A 27,917-nucleotide genomic window follows, 5' to 3' on the forward strand; every position below is an offset into this window, starting at 1 on the left:
TTATGACATTGCGGTTTTATCGCTGTGGTTTCGTTGGCGCGCTTTTGTCGTGCACGCATTTGTCAGGTCACGCTCCCGGTTCAGCCTTGCTCAGACTGGGTTGCAAAACTGGCAGTGACCCAGGCCTGCCACGCCCTAGAACTGGTTTCCTCACCGCTGCCGGGCTGTCGCCATTTTGGGTTTTAGTGGCTGCATGTGCATAGTTCACTGTATATTGTTCTGTGCATGCATGAATAACAATTTACATTGAACAGCATGTACACAGCACGCATCTGGCATGCACGGAGGTTCCGAACTGATAGTAAAACCAGCAGCAATCCACCCCTGAATTATTCCTACATTAAATTATGCTCTTAAATTATGTAATCTTTTTGTACTAGATGGATAATAATGGTTCATGGTCTGTATATTTTTGGAAATATCTTAAATGTTATGGAAACATTCAGAAAAAGAATTACTAGTGCATTTTAGTTAACAGCATGTCCAAATAACACCTTTGTTTTCAGAGTTTCTGCCCTATAGCAATATAACCCACTCCAGTCAGGAGTTCATAATCTCCTTCCATCAGGTTCGTTGATAGAGCTTCATAATATTTGCGTCATGAAGTTGTTTCCATACCCTTCGTTCCAGATCAAAGTCATGGTTGGTATAAAAGATTAAACGGTTCTTTTTTGTATCATAATAGTGATCTGAATACTTTTGGTAGCCTTCGGTGATGTACCCATAAGCGCTTACCTAGGAAAGCAACGGATTATCATTGGGGAGGGAAATAAATGTGGTTAGTTTGAAAAAAAAAAGCCTAGTAAAATACATTAGAAATACTTAATAAATCCACAAGCTCATTGGATTTACTGAGATAGCTTCTTCATTATCATTATCTACCAATAGCTCCATGGGAAGCTTGTTTGAAGGCTGGGATAGTAGCAATTTGCTCTTTCCCCCAGGGTTAATGATGATGGAGGAGAAAAGGCAAAACTACATTAAATGCTATTCCTATGAGATTGGGAGGGTGGGGGAATCAATCTTCTTCAGACCACCAACTCCCCAATCTTAAAGACAACCCTTATAATGCAATGAATAAATTGCAAGAGATGGGACAATAGATCTAACCAAGTATGCCACACAATATCCACAGAGTATAGAGCTTTGATTTGAGAAAATGCAAAGCTACTTGCTGTTTAAAGGCAGTGCAAATGGATGAAGACATACATATAAGTATGCATGTTTGTTATCTAGATAAAGCATGCATTCCTTAAACAAAAATTAGGAGCTGTAACCAAGAAACTATGACTGTTAAGATGTTGAGTTACATATTCTATTTTTTTTTCAAAAAAATTATTTGTTTTGTTTATGTAATATGTAAAAATTCAATTTCAGTCAAACTGTGTTGTCTGGGTATAATTATTTTTAGGAATCATAATCAAAGTATTTACAATAGTATTCATCACAATGATAGTTGTGTCCCATGTCAAAAAGTATTCAGTTCCTTCTTTTTCCTTAATAGTAAGCATTAATCTGTCAATTTCTGCACATTGTAATATTTCTTTAAATTACACTCTCATCTGTCGGGATCGCTTCACTTTTCCCTTATTGTGCAAATACAATTCTGGCTGCAGTTAGCACATATAAAATTAAATATATATTCCTTTTGTCATACTTTTCCAGTAGGATTCCTGTTGTGACTCAGCAGTTATGCTGAGAGCTTTTTCAGGATACAAAATTCAGTGTGGGGATTCAGCAGTTCTGCTGAGAGTTTTTTCAGCATACAAAATTCAGTGTGGTGATTCAACAGTTCTGCTGAGAGCTTTTTCAGGATCAAGATTCATTATGCAGCTGGGGGCGGGTTTGAGGCAAGTTTGGAGATAAAAGGACAGATGCTGCCATGCCCCAGTTGCTGGAGTCAACATACGTTCCTTCGTGTGTTCCGTGTCTGATACAATATTGCTTGCTTATTACTCGTGATTATGCCTGTTACATTTGGAGAAATGCTTTGATGTTTTCATGTAAAACTGTTCCATGAAGACTTTGGAAGAAGTGCATATTGCTTGTAAGCGTTTGTTTTGGAATTCTTATCAGAGATTTATGTTTATGTTATTTTCTGGGCTCGAAGCCAGTTTGAACTGAAAACTGATAAAAGAAAGCCTTCCTTTTAAGTTTTGCCTGCGTTTGTTAACGAGCCGTGCAAGAGGGGGTCAGAACAGATTCCCAACAAAAATATTTCTGGTTTCAAATCTATATGCTGCTTTATCATTTTTTCCAACCAAGTATGTATTTTCGTCCAATATTTTTTTGGTTTGGGGCATGTCCACCACATATGATAATACGAACCAGGCGTCTGGTTACATTTCCAACATTTAGCAGACCTGTCTTTAAACATTTTTGCCAATCTTATTGGTGAGAAATGCCATCTATAAAACATTTTATACAGATTTTCTTTATATGCAGTTGGCATAGTTAATTTAACATTTCTATGCCACAATTTCTGCCATTAATCCAGTTCTATTGCATATGCAAAGTTTTTAGACTAAGCTATCATTATCTCCTTTACTTGCTCACTTTCCAATTTGATGCTTGGTAAATATATTTTGTTTATTAATTCTTCATCTGTTCCAGTTAATATCTGGTTCAATTCTGCTAATTCTTTATTAAAACCATACATTTTAGCATCTTTCTTAGATCGAGATTGTGAGTTACGTATTCTTATATTTTGTCCAGGACATGAGTAAATGTCTGTAAAGCTTAGTTCTTAGTTGCTCAACAATTAACTAATCCACACTTTGTCCTTCCTCTGGAGAGCATTTCCATGAGTAATGTGAAAACAGGCAACTTCAAACCAGCTATGTGAAGTAAGTGGGGAGAAAAATATGTGCTATTATAGCAACCATTATTCTGCAACTGAGGATTGTTGGAAGATGAGGGGGAAGCATAGCACGTAACCTTGAGAAGGGTGCTTAACAGTTGAAAGTTAAAAAAGAAAAGGGAAGAGGAAGAAGGCAAGCTAATTTAAACTTTTTTGGAAGAATGGGAGATGGCTTTGCCCCTCTATGGATATGGTGAATTAACTCTGTGGAGATGTCAAAGAAATGCAAGGCTATAAGAGGAAGTTGAGGAAAGAAATGAGCTTATCTCATTAAAATCTGCTCTTTAAGAAGCCTTGGGGATGTTGGGACTTTCAGAGTTCCTTCAAACATTTTTTTTACTGAAATTAACTTCACTAAAATATGAGAAAGACATGCAACAGAAAAGGTTTAACCACAAGTTAAGCATTAGAACTGCATTATGTGGCTGGCATGCAGATGTGGCATTCATGAAGTAAATCAGTGCCAGGATAACTCACTCAGGCAGAAAGGGTTTTAATTTGAGGTTTCTGTTGTTTTAAGTCAAGAAAGGAAGAGTTGAAAGAATATGATTAAAGGAACAGCAGCACAGAAGTGGTCATGCAGGGGGACAAGGGCTAAAAGCACATATCCCTGCCCTGGGGCATTTCTCTAGTGAAGTAGAGAGGGGAAAAAACCAAATGTTGAAATAGCAGCAGATCCACTGATTGCTAAATACGTTTTTCCTAAAGGATGGTGCAAGAGACAAATGTCTCTGTTAACTTTGTGGCTCGCCTTTAAATTCTCTGCAGCATCTTTGAACCTTACCTGATCACAGAGATGGAGTGCAGTCAAAAGAAGGAAGGCGCCTGTTGTAGGTCTATAAATGCGCCAGTAGGACTTTTCTAGACTTTTGGACTTCAAAAACCTGGGGTGGGTTGTAAAATGAGATTTCAAAAGGTGGCACTGGGAGACAATGAAAGCTGAGCAGGTCCTCTCCTTGAGGCCTTCTCAGAGAATGAGCTGCTGTTCAGCACTCAACAAACAGGTTGAAATACATTTATAAGGCATTCTTTAAACTGACCATAGACATATGCTCACAATGAATTGTGTTTGTTTTCAAAGTTGCCTTGGGTTCAATCTGATAAGGCAGTGATGGCTAACCTTTTCAACACCGAGTGCTGAAACTGGAGCGCATGCGCATATGTGCATCCACGCCGGAGCACCGGAACCCAGAAGAGAGCAGCTGGCTCGTGCGCATGTGTGCAACGGAACTCAGAAGAGCAGCTGGCGATGGCGCAGTGCCCACAGAGAGAGCTCTATGAGCCTGCTCTGGTATGCATGCCATAGGTTCTCCATCACGGTGATAAGGTTGTGAAGGAGGAATAGTTTCAAGAGACACACTAGTTTTTCACAGCTACATTCCAGACAAATCTTGCTTAATGCCATCCTGATTACTCAAACTCCAGGAATCCCATCCTGAAGCGAATCTGGCAGGTGGGGATGGCAAAAGGTTCCATCCTTGGAACATGCCAAGCACAAAAGAGCCATTTCAATGTTCTGAGTGCAGGTGCTTTGAGAAATTTTATTCTGCGCATGAAATAAAATTCGTACTATTTTATTCCAAGCGAGAAAGAAAATTTCAGCCATTTCAAGAGGCCTAGCTTTGAGGGTTTTGACTGCTCCAAATCCTGGGATGGAGTTAGCTGTTTTGTGGTTCGTGTTTGTGCTTCTTCCTTCAAAGTTTCAATACTGACTAGTTCAGAAGCTTGAACTACTCCTGTTCCTGCTATTGTTGTCTGGGAGTGGATGGAGCAATGTGAGGGTAGAACATCAAGAGGGAAGGGGAAAAATGTAGGTAAATACATGGCAGAAGAAGATGGCTGCCTTCCTGGTTAGTTGGTTTTTAAAGAAACTTTTTTCTGGGGAAGCTGGAGTTCATGTGGGTGGATGGATGCTTCCTATGAGAACAAAGATTCTCTCCCCTCCCCCTCTCCCAGGAAATAATGCAAAGGGGAAGATCCAGAAGTTTGTGTCCTCTCCACAAGAGTTCTTACTATACTGTTCCTGAGATTCAAATACAAAGATTAATAATACAGGATTGGCATGCTGAGCTTTGTGTATGTGTATATCCTGTGCATCAGGGGTGGGTTCCTCCCGGATCGCCCCAGTTCGCGCGCACCGATGGGTCGGTGAACCCGGAAGTAAATAACTTCCGGGAATGCCGGTACCGCTCCTTGCCCCTGTCGCTGCAAAGCACCCTTGCCGACAAGGCAGCGCGACCCGCTCGGCATGTAGAAACAGCAAAAGAAGGAACAGGAGAGGAGTTCCAAGCAGGGCTTTTCAAACAGCCGAACTCCTCTCCTGTCCCTTTCTTTTGCTCTTTGAACAAGCCGTGCGGGTTGCGCACCCTTGTCTTTCATAGCCAGCTCATTTCCAATTGGGGTGTGAATCCATGGAAAGGGACGGAAAAAATCAATTTCTTCCCCCTTCCCCAATTGGAAACGAGCTGGCTATGAAAGAAAAGGGAGCGCAACCCACACGGCTTGTTCAAAGAGCAAAAGAAAGGGACAGGAGAGGAGTTTGGCTATTTGAAAAGCCCCGCTTGGAACTCCTCACCTGTCCCTTCTTTTGCTGTTTCTACATGCAGTGCGGGATGCGCTCCCTTTTCTTTCACAGCCAGCTCATTTCCAATTGGGGGAGGGGAAAGAAATTGATTTTTTTCCGTCCCTCTCCATGGATCCCCACCCCAATTGGAAACAAGCTGGCTATGAAAGACAAGGGGGTGCGACCCGCACTGCATGTACAGACAGCAAAAGAAGGAAAAGGAGAGCAGTTCCAAGTGGGGCTTTTCAAACAGCCTCCTCTCCTGTTCCTTCTTTTGCTATTTGAACAAGGCGTGCGTGTTGCACTCCCTTGTCCCGGATGCCCCGCTGCCCGCGCGCGTCTATGTTTTCCACAGCATGGAGCGATTCCAAAGCCCATCTGTCACCCCCATGGAAAACATAAGCACGCACGCGCAGCCTGCACAATTACAGCCCCGGAGAGAGGAGACTCTCGGAAGGAAGCCAGAGACAGCGGGGCAGCCGGGTCCCTCACTCTCAGAGGGAGGAAGGGCCAGTTGGGAGAGGGGCTTTGGTCCTGTTGCCTCTGGTGGACGAAGCTTTACTGGCCCGTGGCAAAGATTCCGTCCCTCATCCCGGAGCCATTGGTCTTGGGATGTTCTGCGGAGCCCCGCAGGGAAGAACGCCTCTGCCAGGTACTTTTAACCATATATTTTGCCCCCATGTCTGCAGAATGCTGCAAAAAACCATGAATACAAGCCAGTTGTTTAGTGTTTCAAATGTGATTGGAACACTCAACAAAGTGACCACAGTATGTGTGTGTGTGTCTGTTTCTGTGTCTATGTGTGTGTGTGATAGAGACAGACAGACAGACAGAGGCACAGAGATATAGAGAGAATGAGAGAGACACAGACACAGAGGGAGGGAGGAGAGAGATACACAGAGAGAGAAAGAGAGACAGACAGATGCAGAGAGAGAATCACATAGAGAGACACAGAGGGAGGGAGGGAGGGAGGGAGAGAGGCAAAGAGCCACACACACACACACACACACACACACACACACACAGACTCACACAGAGAGAGAAAGAAAAAGGAAGGAAGAAAGAAAGAAAAAAAGAAAAAGTGAGAGAGAGATGAAAGAAAAAAAGGACAGAGAGACAAAAGGAAGGAAAGAGAAAGAGAGAGAGAGAGAACACATGGCCGGCAAGCCACTCCCACTAAGGAGGCCACACCCACAGAGTAGGTTCGAAAAAAATTGAAACCCACCACTGCTGTGCATGCTATCAAATCTGATCATAACATTACAGAATTATTATTTCGGTTAGGAAGCATCATCAATCTGCTGGTTCATCCCAGAATGATTCTGTTGCTTTTGTTAGGATTGCACCTGGCAAGCAGGCCAAAAAATAAAATAAAAATCTGTGCCTTCTGAAACTTAGCTAAGGAAATGTAAACAAAAACTTAAACTAATTTTAAGATAACAAATCAATCACCAAAGACTGAAAGAAATGCTAGATAATTTAGGGGGGGGGGGGTTGTATCCTAATGTGTTGGGTAAGTGACCCTGAAGGTTTACTTAAAGAAGAAACATCATCTCTTCTTTCTGTTGAGAAAGAGTAGGGGAATGGAAAAGAGCTGATAACAGATGCTAATCTAAATATAACTTTCAGATGTTTTTGAAACTTGTTTCTACTATTTTCAGCAGAGATCTTTTGTAAGAGGTTGATGTTTTTAAAGTCACAAGTTGTCAAATGTTCTTCCATTTGAGCATTGTGGCATTCTCTGTTGCAGCCTCTGCCCTATGGAGCAGCCTTCCCCAATTTGGTTTGTCGCCCTGATGACAGAGCAGTTCTTCCCCCACAGGCACTGGACCAGGAAGTTAGAGGAGCCTGCTGTGCAACATGTATTACGTATCTGGTTGCTGGTATAGGGTGTTTCACATTATATTTTTTCATTGTCGTTGTCCTACATATTTTTAATCCTTGTTAGCCACCCAGACTCATTTAGCAAGAAGGAACCATATAAATACAGGCAGTCCTGATTTGCAACAGTTAACTTAGTGACCATTTGAAGTTACAGTGGCACTGAAAAAATGATTTGTAACCGTTTTTCACTTATGACCATTGTAGCGTCCACATGGTCACATGATCAAAATTCAGACACTTTGCAACTGACTCACATTTATGACTATTGCAGTCATATGATTACCATTTGTGACCTTCGGACAAACAAAGTCAATGGGAAAACCAGATTAATTTCATAAACATGTTACTAATTTAACAACTGCAGTGATTCATTTAACAACTATACACCCCAAAAATTCATAAAATGGGACAAAATTCACTTAACAAATCTTTCAATTAGCAACAAAAATTTGGGGCTCAATTCTGGTCATGAGTTGAGGACTACTTATAATTTAAATAAATCAATGAAATGCCACCACTACCATCTAATTCTTATAATCCTAAAATAAATGAAAATAAGGCAGTAGCAGCTGGCTCCAAATTCTCATTGTTTCCTATACAGTCAGAGCACAAAATATTTTGGGTTTTGTTTTGAGCAGATATTGAATGCTCAACTGTTTTATGTTTCATTCCAATAGCATACAGCCAATTTGTAATACTTTTTATGGAATGTTTTGTACTTTGTTGCAAATTTGAAACAAATGTTTTGTACATCTATTCATACTGCCAACATTGCTTATTTAAAATCTTGAAACTGTTCCTGAGGTTTGAAATTCACTTCACTTATGTCTTACCTGTTTTTAGTGTATCTGAGGAAGTCTGGATGAATCACAAAGTATTGATCCAAATTGAAATTGTCAAATTTATCCCGGGGCCTTCGTCTATAAAAACAAGATATATCTTAAGGAAACTATGTACAGTTCAAATTATAGCTGGTTTGGCCAGGTTTTCTATAAATTAGAGTGAATGATGCAAGGTCTTATCTTTTCGCACACTGTATCTAAGATCAGAATGGGGAAAACTGAGACTTCAAGGTTGTATTTTTATACTGTATTCTTTGGTTAAAGTCACGTTGACATAAAATAACAGCTATTATTAAAAGGAAAAGTGAGAAAAAATAGTGGATCAACCGAGTGTTTTTTGAAAAGAAAGAAGGTGGCAAAATTTTTAAGGAATATGATTGTTTAAAAAGGGACCAGAGACCGATGGCAAAACGTGGGTGATACAAAACATATGTCAGAAGATATGTACTTAATGGCAGTATTTGAACGATACCTTTATGCACGTTTTGGCTTCCCTCTGATTTGCTTAGGACTCTACCCTGTGGGTTCAGCTACACAGCTCTGAGATGTTCATCTATTCTTTGTGGAGGACTTTTCATTCCCACAGTGTTTCCTCTATACTGTCATCCCATTCCTGAGGGAGGCTGAGATCAGGTCAAGGAAAGTAACATTTTCCATCAGAAAACGGAACAAAACCATCCATGTAAACAATCTGTACTCCTAGTAAACATTGGAAGCTTTCAGGGCTCCAAATGATAAGACCTTGCTCTATCATTGACAAAAGTTATTCCTTCTATAGTTGCCAGAGAGAACAAAACTTCACTAAAATTTTCTCTTTTTTTCAACTCAGGGAATATTGACCTTGTGAAATTCCTTCTCTGAGGCCAGACTTTCTGTTGCTGTAGCATCTTCTACCATGAAGGCCTTTGTGAAATGGGCAATGCTACAAACACTTACTTTACTCGTCCTTCTCCTCTTTGGTCCATTATCTTAGTCAATCATGGAAGGAATATTGCAGCAGTGCACAGGAAATATGCCAACCTGTTCAACAACCTGTGTTTGTGTTTTTTCTCCCCTCCTTTTCGGTATTATTTAAATGTTACTGTTATGGTGAATGTTATTTGATGTTACTTGATTTTTGACAGAATTGTGGGGGAACTGAAAATTGTAGGCAAAGAAACTGGGTCGTTCAGCAAAATAGAAATAGACAATTGAATAAGAGGAGGGATCCCAGTCTTTTTTTCTCCTTAACTCTGAAAATATTCATTTACAGGCATTTCACAACACATGTCTTTAGCAAGAAATGAGGAGGGCCACTGCAATGGTGAAAGTCAGCTGGGTCACCAACTTCCGAATGTTCTTAAAATTGTTAGTCCAAGTCCCAGTGAGGGAGGAAAAGGGCACCAGAGGGCAAGAAATTGGACAGTGGCTTCAGTGGTGGGATTCACATAATTTAACAACCGGTTCTCTGCCCTAATGATTTCTTCCAAAAGCCAGTACACCAAACTGCTCAGAAAGTTAACAATCGGTTCTCCTGAAGTGGTGTGAACTGGCTGAATCCCACCACTGAGTGGGTTTCAAAACAACATACTTCACTCCCATTGTAAGAACAGGAGAAAGCACATCACAACAAGACTGAAGGGATAAGCTCTATGAAAGATAGAAATTGTTATACTCAAAACTATTTTTTTCATCTCTTTGCCATTTATTTTCATTAACAGGAAACTGATGGACCACCAGATATTCTTGAAAATAGAATTCACAAAATTAATCTAAATTTTGTCTGGTTCATCTCCTGATTATTCACTAAAATATTGAGGGTGGGAGAATGTTTTTAGAGTTCTTATTTGAGAATGTTATTTCTCTGTTATGTCAAATGAGATGTGGGCACAGTGTGCCAAAATGTTAATAAATTATGAAAATGCAGCCATCCTTATTAACGTTTTACACACTGAAGAAAGATCTTCAAAATGTTTGCAAGGAGTCAGCAATGCAAGGTCGAGAAAATCTCTCTCCCTCCCCCTCTCCCTCTCCCTCCCTCCCTCCCTCCCTCCCTCCCTCTCTCTCTCTCTCTCTCTCCACATACATACATACATACATACATACATACATACATGCCATATTTTCGGAGTATAAGTCACACCTTTTTCCCTCAAAAAATCTGAGTGCATCTTATACATTGAGTGCAGCATTTTTTGCCTCCTTAAACTCCACCCCCTTCACCAAAATGGTCATGCATAGCCTTTAGGAGGCTTTCAGAGTGCTCCTAGGGGCTGGGAGGGCATAAATGAGCAAAGAACGGCCCGTTTATTTTGCTCAATTTTGCCCCACAGCCCCCAGGAGCACTCTATAAGCCTCCTAAAGGGTATCCATGCCCTTTTTTTGACAAAAAAATGCACCCGTTTTTGTGAACAATGGGCCATTTCTGGGAGGTTTGCAGAGTGCAAAAACCTTTTTTTTTTTAATTTGCCTCTTCAAAACCTTGGTGCGTATAAGGCAGTACAAATACAATTTTGCATCTGGACCTGCTTTCAATTGAATATGTCTATTATGCTACATTAGTTTTATGCATTTCAAATGGGAATTTTTATGCCCATATTCTATTGATACATATTAATTTCTGCATTTTTCTTCTCAGCAGCATCCGTAGTGAACTACACAACGACACCGCAATGTCATCAGGCATATCCAATACCATTATGTACTTGCAACCCAACACCTGACGTTATGAGATTATGCAAATCACAACATTTGCAAGATGACCTTGTCACTACATGTCTTGTCATTTGACCCCTCTTGCCTTCCATTGTGGCAGTCCTCATCAAGGAAGCACAGCACTACTCACCCATAATAGTCCAAAAATCCCTTCCTGACATTGATGTTCTGAAGAAGAGCTTTCAGCCATTCATAATCTCTTGCTCCTTCCAGGAAGTGTAGATACTTGATCTCCTAGGAAACATGCCACAGATACACTGGGAAGGGGCGCAGCAGATGGTGTGCCACAGCGGCATAAGAGATAGGGCTGGGCACTCTCTGCTGGCCTTGGGTGAAAGACGGATAAAGCAGAGTTGGCTTGTGGAGGAAAGTTACAGATTTTTAATCTAAGTTGCTCTCACAACTACTGTTCAACTAGGCGGAGGAGAGATATAAGGATATCTGCCTTACTTTTCCTGCAGGGATCTTCTTGAACCCACGATTCCCCAGAATCATAATTGAAGTCATTAAGGAGTAGGATGTGAATCCATAGAAAGAAGTTCTTGTTCCCACATCTTTTTCATAACCCTTGATCACAGCTCCGCTCACTCTGGTAAAAGAGATCATATAAAATCACCAAGTTAGCTAAGTGGAGCTACTTCAGATACATATGCATAATTTGCAAGATTCCAGAAATATTAAGATACATTCCATACATGCATACACATTGGTCAATGAGTGAGAATTGCTCTCATTAATTCCAACTGGATTCAGGAAATGTCTTAGCTTTAAGCTTTCACAGAGCACTTCTGTCGCCTTTTTTGTGTGTCCAGTCACTAGCAAGAGTTTTTCCTGCTGTCTAATTTCCACAGCGCTGATTACTGACTTCCAGTAAGTCATCTGCCGGTGCCCCCAGCTGGCCAAAGGGAAAGTACACAAAAAGCAGCTAGACAGCTGTTCTTTCATGTGAAGAAGAAGGGGAAAAAAATCAAAGCCAGCCAGTCACTGTGGAGACATTGTCTGGGAAGAAGATATGTCAGAAAATCTTAGATGCAGGAAGAACTTGCAGGGACCAGGAAGTGGAACAAGATGAAAGTTTCCTTCAAAGGGAATACATCTTCCTTGCTGCACTAGAAGGAAACTTGCAAAACTGCCTCTAGAAGAAGAACTGAGCTGATAGTTAATCAGCTCAGTTTCCCAAGGTCCTTGCCCACAGGCATAGATATGAAAGAAACCTCTCAGCCGATCAAATATGACAATTGGAGTAACAATCACTTTGTTTTTCCAAGAAAACCTTAAGAAAGTACCTTGTTTCCCCAAAAAATAGGACATGTCCTGATACTAAACCCAATCAGGCTTTTCAGGGCATGGGCTAAAATAACCCCCCTCCCCAAAATTAGCTGCCCCAGTAAAAAGAGCGCTTGCCGCAAAAAGAACACCTGCTGCGCCTCGCACCCCACTTGCCATCCCCAAATTGCACCCCAGTGCGAGACACGCATTTTACCAGATACTGGCCATCACATCTTTCGGCTGGTCTGTGCAGGGAAACACCTTGCACAGTAAAGAAAAATCTTCTCACGAGTTCAAGAAGTTGTTAATTGCTCACGCTTGCGAGAAGTTTTTCTTTACTGTGCAAGGTGTTTCCCTGCACAGACTGGCCGAGAGATGTGATGGAGCTGTCAGTGTCCAGTAAGATGCATGTCTCGCAGCCTGCCCTGCCACATCCCCCGCCCCATCTGCCACCCTCCAAAATTGCACCAAGCGTGAGACACGCGTCTTACTGGACACTGACAGCTTTGTTGCGTTCCTCGCCATTATGTCCAGGGAAACACATTGTAAAAAAACTTTATCGTGAGTTCAAGAAGTTTGAACTCGTGAGAAGGGATTTTTTTTATGTGTTTCCCTGGACACAACGGCGAGGAACGCAACGGAGTTGGAAAGGTAAGACGTGTGTCTCGCTTCTTGCTCACCCCACCTGCCAGAAAATAATAAGCCCACGTCCCCCTCCTCGATAATAAGACCAAGCCCTTATTATGGGGGTCAAAAGAAAATAAGACCCTGTCTTATTTTTGGGGAAACACGGTATATTATTAGCAGTATTATATTGGTACTGATAGAATGGAACTAAAACTGACTATTCCTGGTTCCTGTTTGGGTAAACTAAGGAATCATCCAGACATCCTGCTTGTCATGGCCATGAAGATATCTGACTGTTTGTGGAGAATGTGAACATACAATATTATCTATTCTGGCCCATTGCAAAGGCAGCCACTGTCTGTCTCTTCTTCAATTGCTTCAGGGTTATATTTTCCAGCTTCTTCCAGCAGTAGTCATGGACCCGGACTGAAAGACTGAGCATCAGACAAAGGTAAGATTAGAAGCAAGATCCATTGGCTAACTGAAACTGCCACAGACCTTTTTCTGATATTTGGTCTCTGATTTTCAGCTCCATTTGCTTTCTGGCACTGGGCAAATCACAGCTTTCACTCTGTGCTAAACAAAACACTTCTCTTCTGCGCCGAGGTGGCGCAGTGGTTAAATGCAGCACTGCAGGCTACTTCAGCTGACTGCAGTTCTGCAGTTCAGCTGTTCAAATCTCACCGGCTCAGAGTTGACTCAGCCTTCCATCCTTCCGAGGTGGGTAAAATGAGGACCCGGATTGTTGTTGGAGGCAATATGCTGACTCTGTAAACCGCTTAGAGAGGGCTGAAAGCCCTATGAAGCGGTATATAAGTCTAACTGCTATTGCTATTGCTACTAATTAAAAAAAAACCAATATCTTCCATCTCTTTTAATAATCACTAGCCGATAACCCAGCATTGCCAAGGTATTTATTTATAGCAGGAAAATGTCCGGACCAAACATAATTTCTAATGTTGGATTTTCCCCCTTACCAGAAGGAACCCCCTTGTAGAGTATTGTGAAGTCATTACCACGGCAATTCCACTGTTCTGTACAGTAGAATCCATTTTATGGCAGTACAGTAGAAACTATTTTAGGGCACAACAGGCTGTATCTTAACAGAACACACACCCCGAGGGGTTTAAGGGCATCTTACCACCACAGTATTTGTTTCCAGAGAGTAAGTCATCTATTTACCAAGTTTGGCTGAAACATACAGTACATACACACAGCCGTTTTTATATAGAGGAGGAGGAGGAGGAGGAGGAGGAGGAGGAAGGGAGGGAGGGAGGGAGGGAGGGAGGTAAGTATATTTGGTACCAGTTCTCCTAGTCCTCAAAAAGCTTACTTCTCTCCATGGAGTGGCAGCTGAAAAGCCATTTTCCAATTCTCTTTCTCCAGGTAGCGGTAAGAAAATTGGGGTGGAAATAGCTAGCACCTTCAAACTTCGTTGCAGCACAGAATACAAAGAGGCACAATACAGCTGCCTATTCCAGTACACTTTGGGGGGGGGGATGCTTTTTATTTCTGCACCCAGCAGTCTTCTGAAAGGTGACTGACTACCTGGCTAAAGAGTTCCTGCTGTAACATAGATGATGCAGCAGTTAAGCTGGAGGGGAGGAAGTAGCTATGCTTCAGGGATGACAGCAGAAGAATTGTGACTGTGCAGGTGGCATCTTAATAGGTAAATCTGCATACAACTTAGGGCCTTCTGCAGAACTACAGTTACTCTTACCGGAACACATAATCATGAGAGTCGATTTCCTTGCCCATTCTGGAATTATTCAGTATCCCTCCATTTCCTACTACTGCACAAGTGATGCACTTGGAGGCCTGACTGTTGTTGTGTGCAAAGAGAATGTGATGGTAGGGTTTAGAAGGAAGCATGGATATCACTTCTTTTACCACTGGAAAGAAATGAGACACTATTATTCATAGGAAGAGGCTAGCAGGTTACATAAAATCAGACAGGTCCAAACTGGGTAGGACACAACAAACATTTCGAGCATAGCTGAAAAACTAAATTAGAATATATTACATCGACTATCTTGTCTTTGCATTGAAAGTTCAGTTGTACATAGAGCTTGTGATCTTCCCTGATACAAATTGAATCTGGAATTGTCAGTGCCATCTCATAACCCTGGTCAGAAAATAAAAAGCTAGCATGTTTTCCCCAAATCACTAGAATATAGGAAGGAGAAAAAAGTACATGCAACATTCTATTATTATACAGGCAGTCTTCAGTTTACAATTGTTCGGCAGGCATTCAAAGTTACAGTGGTGCTGCATGAAGGGTACTTACAACCGGTCCTTGAAATTCTGACCAAACCCCTCCGGTCATGTGATTGTGATCTGAGCACCTATCAACCAGATCACACTTAAGATGGATGCAATGTCCCATGGTCATATGATTGTCATTTGTGGCCTTCCCTGCCAGCTTCCCACAAGAAAAGTCAATGGGGAAGCTGGCAAATCACTCCACTCCCACTGTTTTTTTCTCTCGAGGAGCCTGGCTATGGTATATGAGATTCCAGGAGACTTGTATTTCCTAGCATGCATGCCCTTGTAGCAATCCCTCCACCTGCCTTCTGTAGTATCTGCCCACAGACACAATAGCAAAAAGCGAATCATTTGCCTGATATTATAATGTGCATAATGGAATTTGGTCCCTTGCATGCCAAGAGAATGAAGTGGCTGGATGGAGTCACCGAAGCAGTAGGCGCGAGCTTAAATGGACTCCAGAGGATGGTAGAGGACAGGAAAGCCTGGAGGAACATAGTCCACGGGGTTGCGATGTGTCGGACACGACTTCACAACTAACAACAACAAAATGCCAAGTCTATTGCATGGAGGTATTGCTCTACTCTGAATGAAAGCCGAACACCTTCATTAACGTGCTTCCTATGGAGCATGTTCCTTAGTCTGGTAACTATGTAAGAGAACATCCTTTTCCATAGTTCCACAAGTTTACTTTCTAGCAACAGGAACATCTTCAGATAAGTTTTTTTTCCCCCAGCTAATCTATGTAACCTGATGGGTTCATAGCAGGAAAAGTGCTCCTGCAGATAATTGTGTCCTAAGACATTTAGAATTTTAAAAATTAAATTATACCTAGTAGATAACTTGTAGCTAGGACAAATCTTTCAACATAATTGTATTTATGTCCACCTTTCTCAGGATATGACTCTGGGCAACTAATAACAATTTAAAGCAGCAACAATAATGATAATAAATAAAATGATACAGATAATATATCCATCAATACAGCACAATTCATTGGGGTTTAGCTGAAAAAAAAACCTCCCAACACTGAAATCATATGAATCATAATCACTTAAGGTTTGGAGAAATCTTAAAGGCCTTATAGAAGACCAAGAGGGTCTTTGGGGGTGGAGATGGGGTGTTTAAAGTAGGGACCATGACAGAGAAGGCATACTTTGGGGACCTCATTACTCTGTTTCATAGAAGAGAGTTGAAGCATGCCTGCTATGTCACATCGGGTGGGATGGGCAGAAATAATTGCAGATAAGGGCCCCCACAAATAACTTGGTTCTGTGCCATGATCATATGACCCTGTGCCTTGCTTTAGTCATCAGAGGAGAGAGTACTATTATCTCTCATTGTCTTTCATCACCTATTTTTCTGTATGAAGGATCCTTTTCCACTCATGTGTTTAATGGCATTGTATTTAGCAGAGAACCAGTAATATTGCACTCGAGTTTAGAATCAGAGTGCCATTGGGACACAAGACAGTTTAAGGCATAGAAAAAGGCTATAATTGTTGGCATCGTCCTCTATAATTGTTGGCATCGTCCTCTATAATTGTTGGCTTCATCCTATGGTGCATAGTAAACCAACCCTATTACTGACAATAAATTTTGTAGTAGATATTAATGCAATCACATGTCAATCTAGTGACTTTTGTTTCTTCTTTTCTTAGGATCACGCTGAGAATATGGACTTTTCCCTTATCACAAAATGGGGAAACATGGAGCAGGTTTTGGGTGGATGGATTGATAACTGACTCAGTATATGACTTCTAATACCTTCTACCAGAAGAAGCAGTCTTGTTTTTAACCCACACTATGCAACCCGATAATAGTAATGCTCACATGAGTAGTTTAGCTCCATGAAGCCAAACGGTGGAGCAAAATGGTCCATACGCTTCCATTCACTGTCACTGAAGTGACTCCTGTCCATGAAGATTGTGATGTTGGGTAGGAAAATGTCATGTAACCAATCAGATTTGGCAGCCTTGTTCCTCAGAGAATCTGGACAGGTCTAAGAAGTGGAGAAAGAAGGGAAGAAAAGTTACAGGACAACTGTTTGAAAAAACAGTATTTTGCCCAATACTTAATATTCATGTATGTATATGAAAAATCATTGAATTTCTATTTCTTCCCAGGGTACAACAACACAATCACAACATGAACTAGTCTTCAGATTCATCTTCCGTGGAGATTGTTGCAATGTATCTTTAGGAAATTTTGCTCTTTTCTCATTTTATAAGGTCCTATGCAATCCTACCCATTTAGATACCTAGATGGGCATTGCCTAATTTGATAAGTAAATAAAATACATTTGGATTATGTGGTTGGAGAGTTCAATTCCAAAACTGTCTGAAAGTTGGAAGAACCATGCAGGCAAGCATGACATGACGTTTACTCTGAGTTCTGCTAGAAGTGAAGCTAAGCAGATGTTACAGCCCAGGATGGGCCTTCATAATATATGATTTCCCAGAACAATTAAGTGCCATTAAGAGAACAGGAAGCATCGTACATCGCAATAAAACCTACCCCTTGTTTGCTTATATCACATCATATAATTATTAATGTGTGTGTGCGTGTTGCAGCAAGCACACGTCTCTAGGAAATTTATGGTAAGATCGCGCTATGGTACTTACCAGAGGTGGGTTCCTGCCAGTTCTAACTTCTTCTATAGAAGAGGTTCCACAAATCTACAGTGCCGTTTAAAACTGGTTCCAGCTCCCTCCCCCCGCCCGTCCGCACATCATCAAGATGAAGAGCAAGAGGAGGAATTCTGGGAGTTGAAGTCTACAAGTCTTAAAGTTCTCAAGTTTGAACACCCCTGGCGTTTTTTTTCTAAAGGGTTAGGGGTGCAAGGGTCTTGTAACTTGACAGCTGTAAGACTTGAGTGCTTCAAATGCCAGAGTTTCTGAGCCAACATTTTGGTTGCTTAGCAAGAGCGTTGTTAAGTGAGTTTCACCACATTTTACAAATTGCCCACGCCCACCCAGTCACATGACTGGCAAGCCACTCCCTCTTGGTCACATGGCTGGCAAGCCATTCCCACAAAGCAGGCCACACATACAGAAGAGGTTCTAAAAAATTTTGAAACCCACCACTGGTACTTACCGACCGCGGTGTTGAATTATCCAAGAGGTAAATGTCATCAAACTCCCAACGGGGCTCAGATTTAAAGTCAGCTGCTTTTAATCTTTTAGGGGTTGTTGGTAAAGGAGCCGGATGTGTGACATGTTGAACATCAGGTGCCTTGGCAGAGTGTTCTTTAATTAGGTTTGTGTTGTTGGACTGGTTTCTCAGGTGAATTTGATTTACTCTAGAGGGCAGTGTGGCATTTTTACCAAGGAACTGCTGCTGTTTGGCTGCTTTTCCTGCAGTCTGCTGTCTTGGGGGTACTGGTGTCACTCGTTTAGCCTTTGCTTTCTCCTTTTCTTCATTTCCTGGTGCCATATCTTTATTTGTTTCTTCCTTTTTGTTGGAGGCTGGTGATGAATGATTCTTCTCATCTATAAATGATCGTGTTTCAACCAAAGTTTTGGAAAGGGTTTGGCTTGCTCCTGGTATCTCCTTACTCGCATGAGTTTTGTTTAATGAAGGCCTTTCTTTCTTCTCGGCTGATTTTTGACCAGTTTCCACTATGACAAGCCTACTCCTGTTTTGCTTTTGAAGTGATGCTGATGCACCTTGGAACTCCGTAAGCCTCTCATGGGCATTGTAGTTTGCCGGTTTCTTCACAGGATCTTTCTGTTGTGAGGAGCTGCCTGGTCCCACTCTTGTATCTGGAAGCTCTAATGTCTTTGGATTGGTAGCTACCACTTCTTGAACATTGTTTTGGATGTCAAACAGAGACACGTTTTTGGCATATTGGAAACTAAACAAATGGCTGAAATGCAGTTAAAAAGATAATTGGATTCAAAATGTATTTATTTAAAGTAATCCATATGTATGGCATTTAGAACGCAGATGCCTACATATGATAAAAATCAAAAACCTAAGTAAATCTCCTGAACCCATCTGGATTGCAGACTTCCTGTTCAGAAATGTTTGCCTTTCAAACCATCCCTTTTTATCTTTTTAAATGCTGCACCTAATTACAAATTGCTATAGGTATATTTTTATTATCTAGTTAATTCAAGAAAAATGGAAGAATGGAATGGAAGGTACGGACAAGCAGTTGCAGGAGAACTTTCAAAACAGATTTCACAGAAAGAGGGAAGTGTGAGGGGAACCTCTCCCCACAAAATAACCTAACCTTGATTTTAGTATAGGATGGGGAGAAACCAATATGGGGAGGCTTTCAATACCCCGTTATTCTACTGTCCTACAACAAGGAGCAATTATCCTGCTTTGAACACATTACACAAAGACTCTCTGGAGGAGGCTCTAAATGCTGGGGGAGTTAGGAGGATTACCAGCAATAAGGTGGATAAATTCAGTTACAGTGATGGTGAAAACTTGAAGGACCAAGTCAGGGGCAGATTATCAGAGAGAAAAATTACCTATGTGGTCACCAAGTCCATATCATAAGGATAGCAGAGCCAAGGTGGTGCAGTGGTTAAATGCAGCACTGCAGGCTACTTCAGCTGACTGTAATTCTACAGTTCGGCTGTTCAAATCTCACCGGTTCAGGGTTGACTCAGCCTTCCATCCTTCCGAGGTGGGTAAAATGAGGACCCGGATTGTTGTTGGGGGCAATATGCTGACTCTGTAAACCGCTTAGAGAGGGCTGAAAGCCCTATGAAGCGGTATATAAGTCTAACTGCTATTGCTATTGCTAATTAATCACAAACAGCAATGAACATTCTTGGAACCCCTGCAGTGACGGTTTCTTGATGTGGCCAATCTCAAAGGGTTCACAAGACCACTCCATACTACATTTTATATTTGGCTTTAGGTTGCAAAGGTGAGGAGTATACCAAAAAGTGTGATAATGAGGACACAGATTGTTGGGGGCAATATGCTGACTCTGTAAACTGCTAGAGAAAGAAAGGGCTGTAAATCCCTGTGAAGCGGTATATAAGTCTAAGTGCTATTGCTATAATAACTATCTTTTGGGGTTCTCCACCATATTTATAGATTGTATTTTCATTTAATTTTAAAAGTGGAAAAGAGAAGCAAAACTCCTATTTCTTTATAGCAATTAGAAATTTGGTATATCAGTATCTTGGATGGTAGGAAAACATAATCAGTCCACCTCTCCAGATACGTTTATATAAATATATGTAGATATAATGCAGTAAATTAACAAAAGGCAAAAAAAATCCCCAGTGTACAGATACTGTCTAGTGAATGGTTGTGATTTATAAAAGCAGTTTTTCCTCCTTTCTTTCCTTCTTCCATCTAGGGTTGACATTGCAGCTCATAAATTGTGTTTGAAAATATTTATTAGGTAAGTAAAGGGACGAAACAGTTCTTGCTGGAACATAGTCTGCAATGATTAACATATAGATATGAAGTCAAAGAAAATTCAGTCTACAACAAAGTGTTTATATGCCTCAGCTTGCCATGGCTTTGAAAAAATTGTATGGTAATGATGGTATACCCATTTATCATTCACGGAAGTGCAATGGAAATACACTGCTAAGGTGCCAGCCTTTTAAAAAATGATTTCTGTGAGAATTGTTGGCCTCTCTCTGACTCACAATTGTGTGCTGGCCAGTATGATTTTTCTAGAACTGTTTCCCAACCTTGCCAAATTTAAGACATGTGAACTTCAACTTCCAGAATTCCCCAGCCATGTTGACTGGAGAATTCTGGGAACTGAAATCCACATGTCTTAAAGTTGACCAAATTAGGAAACACTGCTGTAAATAATAATCCAGCTGTAGACATAAGACTTTGATTTATAAATAAATATTATTTCTTCACTCTCTGAACATTATTCTACCCTTCTTTTGCCTTAAGAGCACACATTTAGATTACATACTAAGTCTTTCTAAATGAACAGAATCTTAGACATATTATTAACCAACTTCAAACTTAAAAAGATGCCAACTTTTAAAAACAGAATATATAAAAGTTTCCAGTCACATAGTTACATGCCTTCAATTGTTAAACACGTCTGGAACATTTAGTAAACATTGAAGCACCCTATGAATAACACAAATAGATTCAAGGAACATGTAATTTATTCTCTGTGCCAGTCAGGTGAAATAGAAAATATTGCAGTCAAACTTTGCAAGAAATAAGAGGCATGAATAACACTTCTTCCTCCTGTGAAGGCTAAATAATCGGTTGTTGTCTTCTTACAACAATGGAAGAAGAACCAAGAGGAGGAGGAAAAAGTCCCATTCTCCCCTCACCGCCATGCCATCACTCTGCTAAACAGCTAATTCCCACAGCACTGTCTTATGCTTAAGGATATCTAACCATGTAGTAGGACTATATTACTATTATCTTTTTCATCTTTTCTATTACCTACTCCTATTGATATCTTATGGCTATCATTTTGTTGTTGTATCTTATGATTTATGACTTTGTTGCTTTGTTGTTATGTACACCGAGAGCTTATGCACCAAACACAAATAGCTTGTCCAATCACACTTGCCAAAAAATTATATTCCTATTCTTATTATTCCTGTTCCTACAAATTCCAGGCAGTGAACATATCCAACATTACTTCCTCCTCCTATTTTCCCCACAACAACCTGTGAGAGAGGTTACTAGAGAGAGAATGACTAGAGCAGACAGCTTTCATGGCTAAAGCAGAACTAAAATTGCTCCAGGTTTATAATTCTTGACCTAATAAAAACTTTAAAAGATTTTCCTCCTTTTTATCTAACAACCAAACCCCAGGTCATTACTTAGAAGAGTTAAACTCATGCTCTTTACTAATTTCTGAGTGAAAATAGTCACACCTGAAAGTGCTATAATTTTATAGGTAGGAAATGGCATCTTTTGTTTTGTGATCTGATACTATTTTTAAAAAATATTGGAAAGTAGCAAGAGTTCACTACCAACAGTCTAGGAAAATTAAATGATCTTTCACTTCATTGCTGCAGAACGTATTTGTGATAAATTATACTTGTTGCACTCCATTATCCATTCTTTTTTTGAAACAAAACTTTATATCAGTTATTTACCTCAGCAATCTGGTAAGCTACATAAATTCTACCCTGTCATTATTGTTTAAGGAATATGTTACAAAAAAATGAAAACTTTTCAATTAAACATGCACACACACACAACAGAAACGGATATGTTTCTAGACCTAATCATTCATATACAAATTGGTAGGTATTTGTATACCCATAGATATGTACACATTTTAATAAGTTTTTAGATTTCTGCTTTCTCTAGAATCATAATCACTTTGCTTTTACTTATGTCCCAATAAAAGAAATTTCAGGTGGGACATAGAAGATCAAAGCAAGAATTGAATCTCTCCAAACCCCCTTAAAAATGATCACAATGATATTAAGGATTGGAAGATACCCACACTCAGCCTATGGGCAAAACAACATGATTTTCAGGGACTGCCATGGGCTGAAAGAGACAAGGATGAGGTTGAAGCATACTGCTGGGAGCAGCATTATTTTTATTGATGTTTTATCTATATTATGCACAAATTTGAGGAAAGGTTATTAACCTTGGGAACAACATTAGTCACATTGCTGGGACCTATCCTGATAACGCAAAAGACGTATCTTGCAAAAAACAAACAAAACTGACCCCATCCCAAAGCGGGATGGGAATGATAATAATGGAAGATATTTTATAACTTGACAAGTCACAAATACTTGCCTGGAGAACATATTGCCATATCCACAAAAGAGAAGATATAGATAACTACAACACATAGTACTTCTCAGTACCCAATCAAAGACCAGCTGATCATGTTAGAGCAAGAAGTATATAATTGTCATTTGAGAAGTTGAATTTCTTCTTACCTGTATGGGTATTTTTCAATCAAGCCAATGTAAGCAGCAAATGACAGAACGAGGAACAAAAAGCCTAGGAGAAAGAGATGGGATGATGTAGGAAACTTCCCCCTTAATCTCATGGTGTTATCCTGAACGTTCAGACTATCCCTACCTGTCCTGGCCCCAGATATAGTGCAGATTGGCTAATCCTGCAGCCTTTGTCCTCTGATATCACCTGTCCAAAGAGGGAGGGAGGGAGGAAGGGAGGGCAGGGCAGGGCAGGGTAGGACTAGAAATTAAAATGTCTAGTCTTCATTCCTTTGCCAGAAAATTAGAGAAGACTATTTCCTCCTATTAGAATTACTGTTCTTGGGGGCAGGCTGCCCAAATGGAAAGACTCACACAAGTTAAACAAGTAGATGCAAATATTTCCTGAATTCACAAAAGTGTGTAGTTAAGATGAATGAGTTATGAAAGGAACCGGGCTCCTTTGCAAAGTTGCAGGAGATGCAATTCTCCCTCCCCCAATCTGCTTAAATAAGATGCACCTGCCCAAATCCCCTCCTTTTTTCTGACTCCTTTCTGATAATTTCTTAGTTGACACAGAAGAAAGAAGAGTAATTTTTGCCTATTGCTTCTTGCAAAGTTTGGGTGCAATATTTGGCTGTTCTGCTTATTTGCCCCAAATATTGACTCCTTCAGAATTAGAACAACAGAGTTGGAAGGGACCTCAGAGGTCTTCTACTCCAACACCCTTCTAAGGTAGGAAACCCTATACCACTTCAGACAAATGATTATCCAAAATCTTCTTGAAAACTTCCAGTGTTGGAGCATTTACAACTTCTGGAGGCAAGTTATTCCACTGATCAAATGTTCTAACTGTCAGAAAATTTATCCTTAGTTCTAAGTTGCATCACCTACCCTCAGGTGCTTTGGAGAATAGCTTGACTCCCTCTTTTTTTTAAAAAAAACTTTTTTATTTTGTTTGTACAAACGTCACATCTTTGCAACATTACATTTTTTTTACATATCTGTTGTGGTCCTTTTATCTATACAAATAAATATTTTATAACTATATATGTGTGCGTGTGTGTGTGCATTTATATTATTTCACATTTTTTTCATTCTATATATAATATTCTATCTATACTATGTATAACAGTCTTTACTACATTTGAGTTGTTTTGTATAATATTTGCTACAGTCTATCTCATATTTCTATCTTTTAATCATTTTCCGGTTTTGTAGTTGTTTATTAATTTGTTGATCTTTCTTCCCTTTTTTGCTTTCCTGCTTCCCCCACCTTCCTAGCCAATTATACAATAAATCCCATACAGAGTAATATTCAGATTCTTCTTTCTCTTTTAGTTCTTTCGTGAGCCTATCCATCTCTGCACTTTCCAATATTTTTATTACATTTTCTTCTGTTGGTGTATAATTATTTTTCTAGTTTTGTGCGAATGTAATTCTCGCTGCCGTGATTATGTGTAGAATTAAGTATCTGTTTTTTTTCATAATTTACTTTTATAATTCCTAACAAAAATATTTCAGGTTTTAGTGCAATTTAGTGTGTAGTAATCTCCTCTAGCCAATCTTTTATTTTTCTCCAATACTTTTTCGCAGATGTGCACATATGGTAGTATGTTCCATGTTGTTGGTTGCATTTCCAACAGATAGGTGAGCACTCTGGGAACATTTTCGCAATTCTCGCTGGTGGGAGATGCCATCTGTAGAACATCTTGTACATGTTCTCTCTATATGCCGTTGCCATCGTTAATTTGTAATTTTTTTCCCAATTTTTTTCCCATTCCGACAATTCTATACTATACCCAAAATTTATCACCCATGTTATCATCGTTTTTTTCACAGTTTCTTCTTCCATTTTAAATTTTAATAGATAATGATATTTTTTTAATCAATTTTTCTTAGTTCCCTGCAGAATTTTATCCAGCTCTTGTGGCTTCTTATAAAATTCATCCCTTTCCCTGTCTTTTTTATACCTTGCCTGTATTTGTAAATAGGGCCACCAGCGTATATCTATTCCCTCTTTTCAAATCTTGCCTTGATTTTAGTCTTTCTTGGTTGTCTAATATATCTTTATATCTTATTATCTTGTTTATGTCCAAAATGTTCGGGTATATCAGAGCTTCCATGGTAGATAGTCAGGTTGGGATTTTGTTGTAGTGTTTTGTTTTGATTTTTAACCATATTTGAAGTAGAGCTTTTCTAATTAAATATTTTTGGAAATAGCTATGGATTTTGTCTTTCCGATCCCAGATAAAGGTGTGCCAACCCAGTTCCAAATTATAACCTTCTATTGTTAGTAATCTTCTGTTTTTTAGATTGATCCAGTCCCTTATCCAGGTGAGAGCCGCTACTTGATAATAAAGCTCTCAATCGGGAAGTCCAAATCCTCCTTTTTCTCTACTATCCTGTAACAATTTTAATTTAATTCGTGGTTTTTCCCCCTGACCAAATAAAATGTGCAATTAATTTGTTTAAATCTATAAAAAAGTTTTTCCCTAGGCTAATCGGTACCACTTGAAATAGAACTAAAATTTTTGGTAGTAGCTTCATTTTAATGATGGCAATTCCTCCTATTAGTGATATTTGTAGTTTCCTCCAATTTTCCAAATCTTTCTTAATTTTCTGAATCATTTTATCATAATTATCTTCCTTAATTGTTGAACATTTCCCTGTCAGCCAAATTCCTAAATATTTTACTTTTTTTACTATTTGCATTCCCATGTTTTTCTCTAATTCTTGCTCTTGTTTTTTGGTGAAATTCTTCGTAATGATCTTTGTTTTGTTCTTATTAATTTTAAGTCCTGCTACCTTACCGAATTCCTCTAATTTTTGGATTAATTTAATTCCTGGTTTTAATGGATCCTCTTGTTGCAGAAAATGAGACAAGACCAGCTCTTTGTCAAAGGGAAAGGTTTATTTGCGCAAAGGTTCAGGAGCAAAACCTGAACCCCGAATGACAGTTGTGTACAATCTTTTATACTCTTTGACAACCTATCGATCATCCCCAAATACCTGGCCTTCCTGTGTCACGTAGACCCCTTTCCTGTGTCATGTAGACCTTTACACAATCTCCCAAAACAGAGACATGACATTCATTACTCATTTACCTCCCCACAGGGGGTATTGGTAGAAATATCCTGTTTCATTTGTTTTAGTTAGGGGAAGCAAACAGAACAACTAATCTTAAGGGTAATCATTCCTTTTTCCCATTCCACACAGTAAAGAAACTTTTAATACCCAAAGAATCTGTCTAGTTGTCAAATTCTCTTTTACTCTAATATGAATACCATATCATCTGCAAATGACTGTGTTTTATATTCCTCTTTTTTAATTTTTAATCCCTTTATTTCTTGATTGTTTCTAATTTCTGTTAATAGAACTTCCAGTATTAATATAAATAATAAAAGTGATAATGGACATCCTTGTCTCACTCCTTTCCATATTTTAAATTCTTTGGTAGTGTCACTATTTATTATTATTTTTGCTGTCTGAGCCGAATATATTGATTCTATCTTTTTATAAATTTTTCTCCAAATCTCATCATTTTTAACTGTGTGATAATGAAATGCCAATTCAAATTATCAAAGACCTTTTGGGCATCTAAAAAGACCAGTACAACTTGTTTTCTTGGATTCTCTTCTTAATATTCTAGTGTATTTATAATTATTCTCATATTGTTTTTTAACTGGCGTTTTAGTAAGAAGCTGTTTTGCACTGTGTGAATGATTTTATGTAATATTTTTTTTAATTAGCTCTGCCATTATTGATGTAAAGATTTTCTAGTCTGCATTTAGTAAAGAAATTGGTCTATAATGTTTTATTTGTTGATGGTCCGAATCTTCTTTGGGTATCAATGTTATATATGCTTCCCTCCATGATTTTGGTAGCTTCACTTCTATAAGTGCTTCATTAAATAAATCTAAGATCACTGTTTCTGTCTGCTCTTGCATGGCTTTATAAAATTATACAGGTATACCATCTGGGCCTGGTATTTTATTATTTTTTTGTCTTCAATGCTTCCTTTAATTCCATCATTGTGATTTTTTTTGTTTAGCATGTCTCTTCTCTCTTCCTCAATTTCATGTAGATTCTTTTTGTTTAAGTATTGTTAGATATTGTCTTGTAATATGTTTTGTTTGCTGTATAGTTTTTTGAAAAATTAAAGAAATTAATAAAAGAAATAAAGAAATAAAAAAATTACAAGCAGGACATATAAAATCAAAGCAAGAATTGAATCTCTCCAAACCCCCTTAAAAATGATCACAATGATATTAAGGATTGGAAGATACCCACACTCAGCCTATGGGCAAAACAACATGATTTTCAGGGACTGCCATGGGCTGAAAGGGACAAGGATGAGGTTGAAGCATACCGCTGGGAGCAGCATTATTTTTATTGATGTTTTTTCTATATTATGCACAAATTTGAGGAAAGGTTTTAAACCTTGGGAGCAACATTAGTCACATTGCTGGGACCTATCCTGATAACGCAAAAGACGTATCTTGCAAAAAACAAAAACAAAACTGACCCCATCCCAAAGCGGGATGGGAATGATAATAATGGAAGATATTTTATAACTTGACAAGTCACAAATACTTGCCTGGAGAACATATTGCCATATCCACAAAAGAGAAGATATAGATAACTACAACACATAGTACTTCTCAGTACCCAATCAAAGACCAGCTGATCATGTTAGAGCAAGAAGTGTATAATTGTCATTTGAGAAGTTGAATTTCTTCTTACCTGTATGGGTATTTTTCAATCAAGCCAATGTAAGCAGCAAATGACAGAATGAGGAAGTCCGGTCGTCCGGGGCGAAAGATCGCCTGGTTGTCCCATTCTGGGGTGCCAGAAATGTTGCAGAAAATGAGACAAGACCAGCTCTTTGTCAAAGGGAAAGGTTTATTTGCGCAAAGGTTCAGGAGCAAAACCTGAACCCCGAATGACAGTTGTGTACAGTCTTTTATACTCTTAGACATCTTACTGATCATCCCAAAGTACCTAGCCTTCCTGTGTCACGTAGACCCCTTTCCTGTG

General features: G+C 39.4%; 1 protein-coding gene across 3 annotated transcripts; it reads right to left on the reverse strand.

Moving 5' to 3' along the window:
- ST6GALNAC1 (ST6 N-acetylgalactosaminide alpha-2,6-sialyltransferase 1) lies at positions 1-27,642 on the reverse strand. Of its 3 annotated transcripts, XM_032211826.1 has the most exons (10): positions 27,624-27,642; positions 22,878-22,941; positions 18,100-18,871; positions 16,837-17,005; positions 14,460-14,631; positions 11,294-11,432; positions 10,974-11,077; positions 8,141-8,227; positions 3,645-3,744; positions 1-735 (listed from the first exon to the last, which is right to left on the reverse strand). In XM_032211826.1, exons 3-10 carry the CDS (start codon positions 18,436-18,438, stop codon positions 565-567), a joined length of 1,281 nt encoding a protein of 426 aa, XP_032067717.1. In that variant the 5' UTR covers positions 18,439-18,871; positions 22,878-22,941; positions 27,624-27,642; the 3' UTR covers positions 1-564. The 3 variants fall into 3 exon arrangements, with proteins under 3 accessions (XP_032067717.1, XP_032067715.1, XP_032067716.1); XM_032211824.1 differs by lacking the exon at positions 27,624-27,642 and having other exon boundaries at positions 22,878-23,110; XM_032211825.1 differs by lacking the exons at positions 1-735; positions 3,645-3,744; positions 8,141-8,227; positions 27,624-27,642 and having other exon boundaries at positions 10,986-11,200; positions 22,878-23,114.
- Between the last annotated feature and the right edge of the window lie 275 nt (positions 27,643-27,917).

This window comes from Thamnophis elegans, chromosome 2 (assembly GCF_009769535.1).
Source record: "Thamnophis elegans isolate rThaEle1 chromosome 2, rThaEle1.pri, whole genome shotgun sequence".
Taxonomy (NCBI): domain Eukaryota; kingdom Metazoa; phylum Chordata; class Lepidosauria; order Squamata; family Colubridae; genus Thamnophis; species Thamnophis elegans.

Excerpts from the sequence above, each read along its gene's own strand:
- ST6GALNAC1 (XM_032211824.1), bottom strand. The coding sequence starts at position 22,990 with ATGAGATTAAGGGGGAAGTTTCCTACATCATCCCATCTCTTTCTCCTA. Across the intron at positions 14,632-16,836 it reads CATGGAGCTAAACTACTCAT|TGGTAAAAGAAGTGATATCC; the intron begins GTGAGCATTACT and ends ATTTCTTTCCAG. Across the intron at positions 736-3,644 it reads CACTCCATCTCTGTGATCAG|GTAAGCGCTTATGGGTACAT; the intron begins GTAAGGTTCAAA and ends TTGCTTTCCTAG.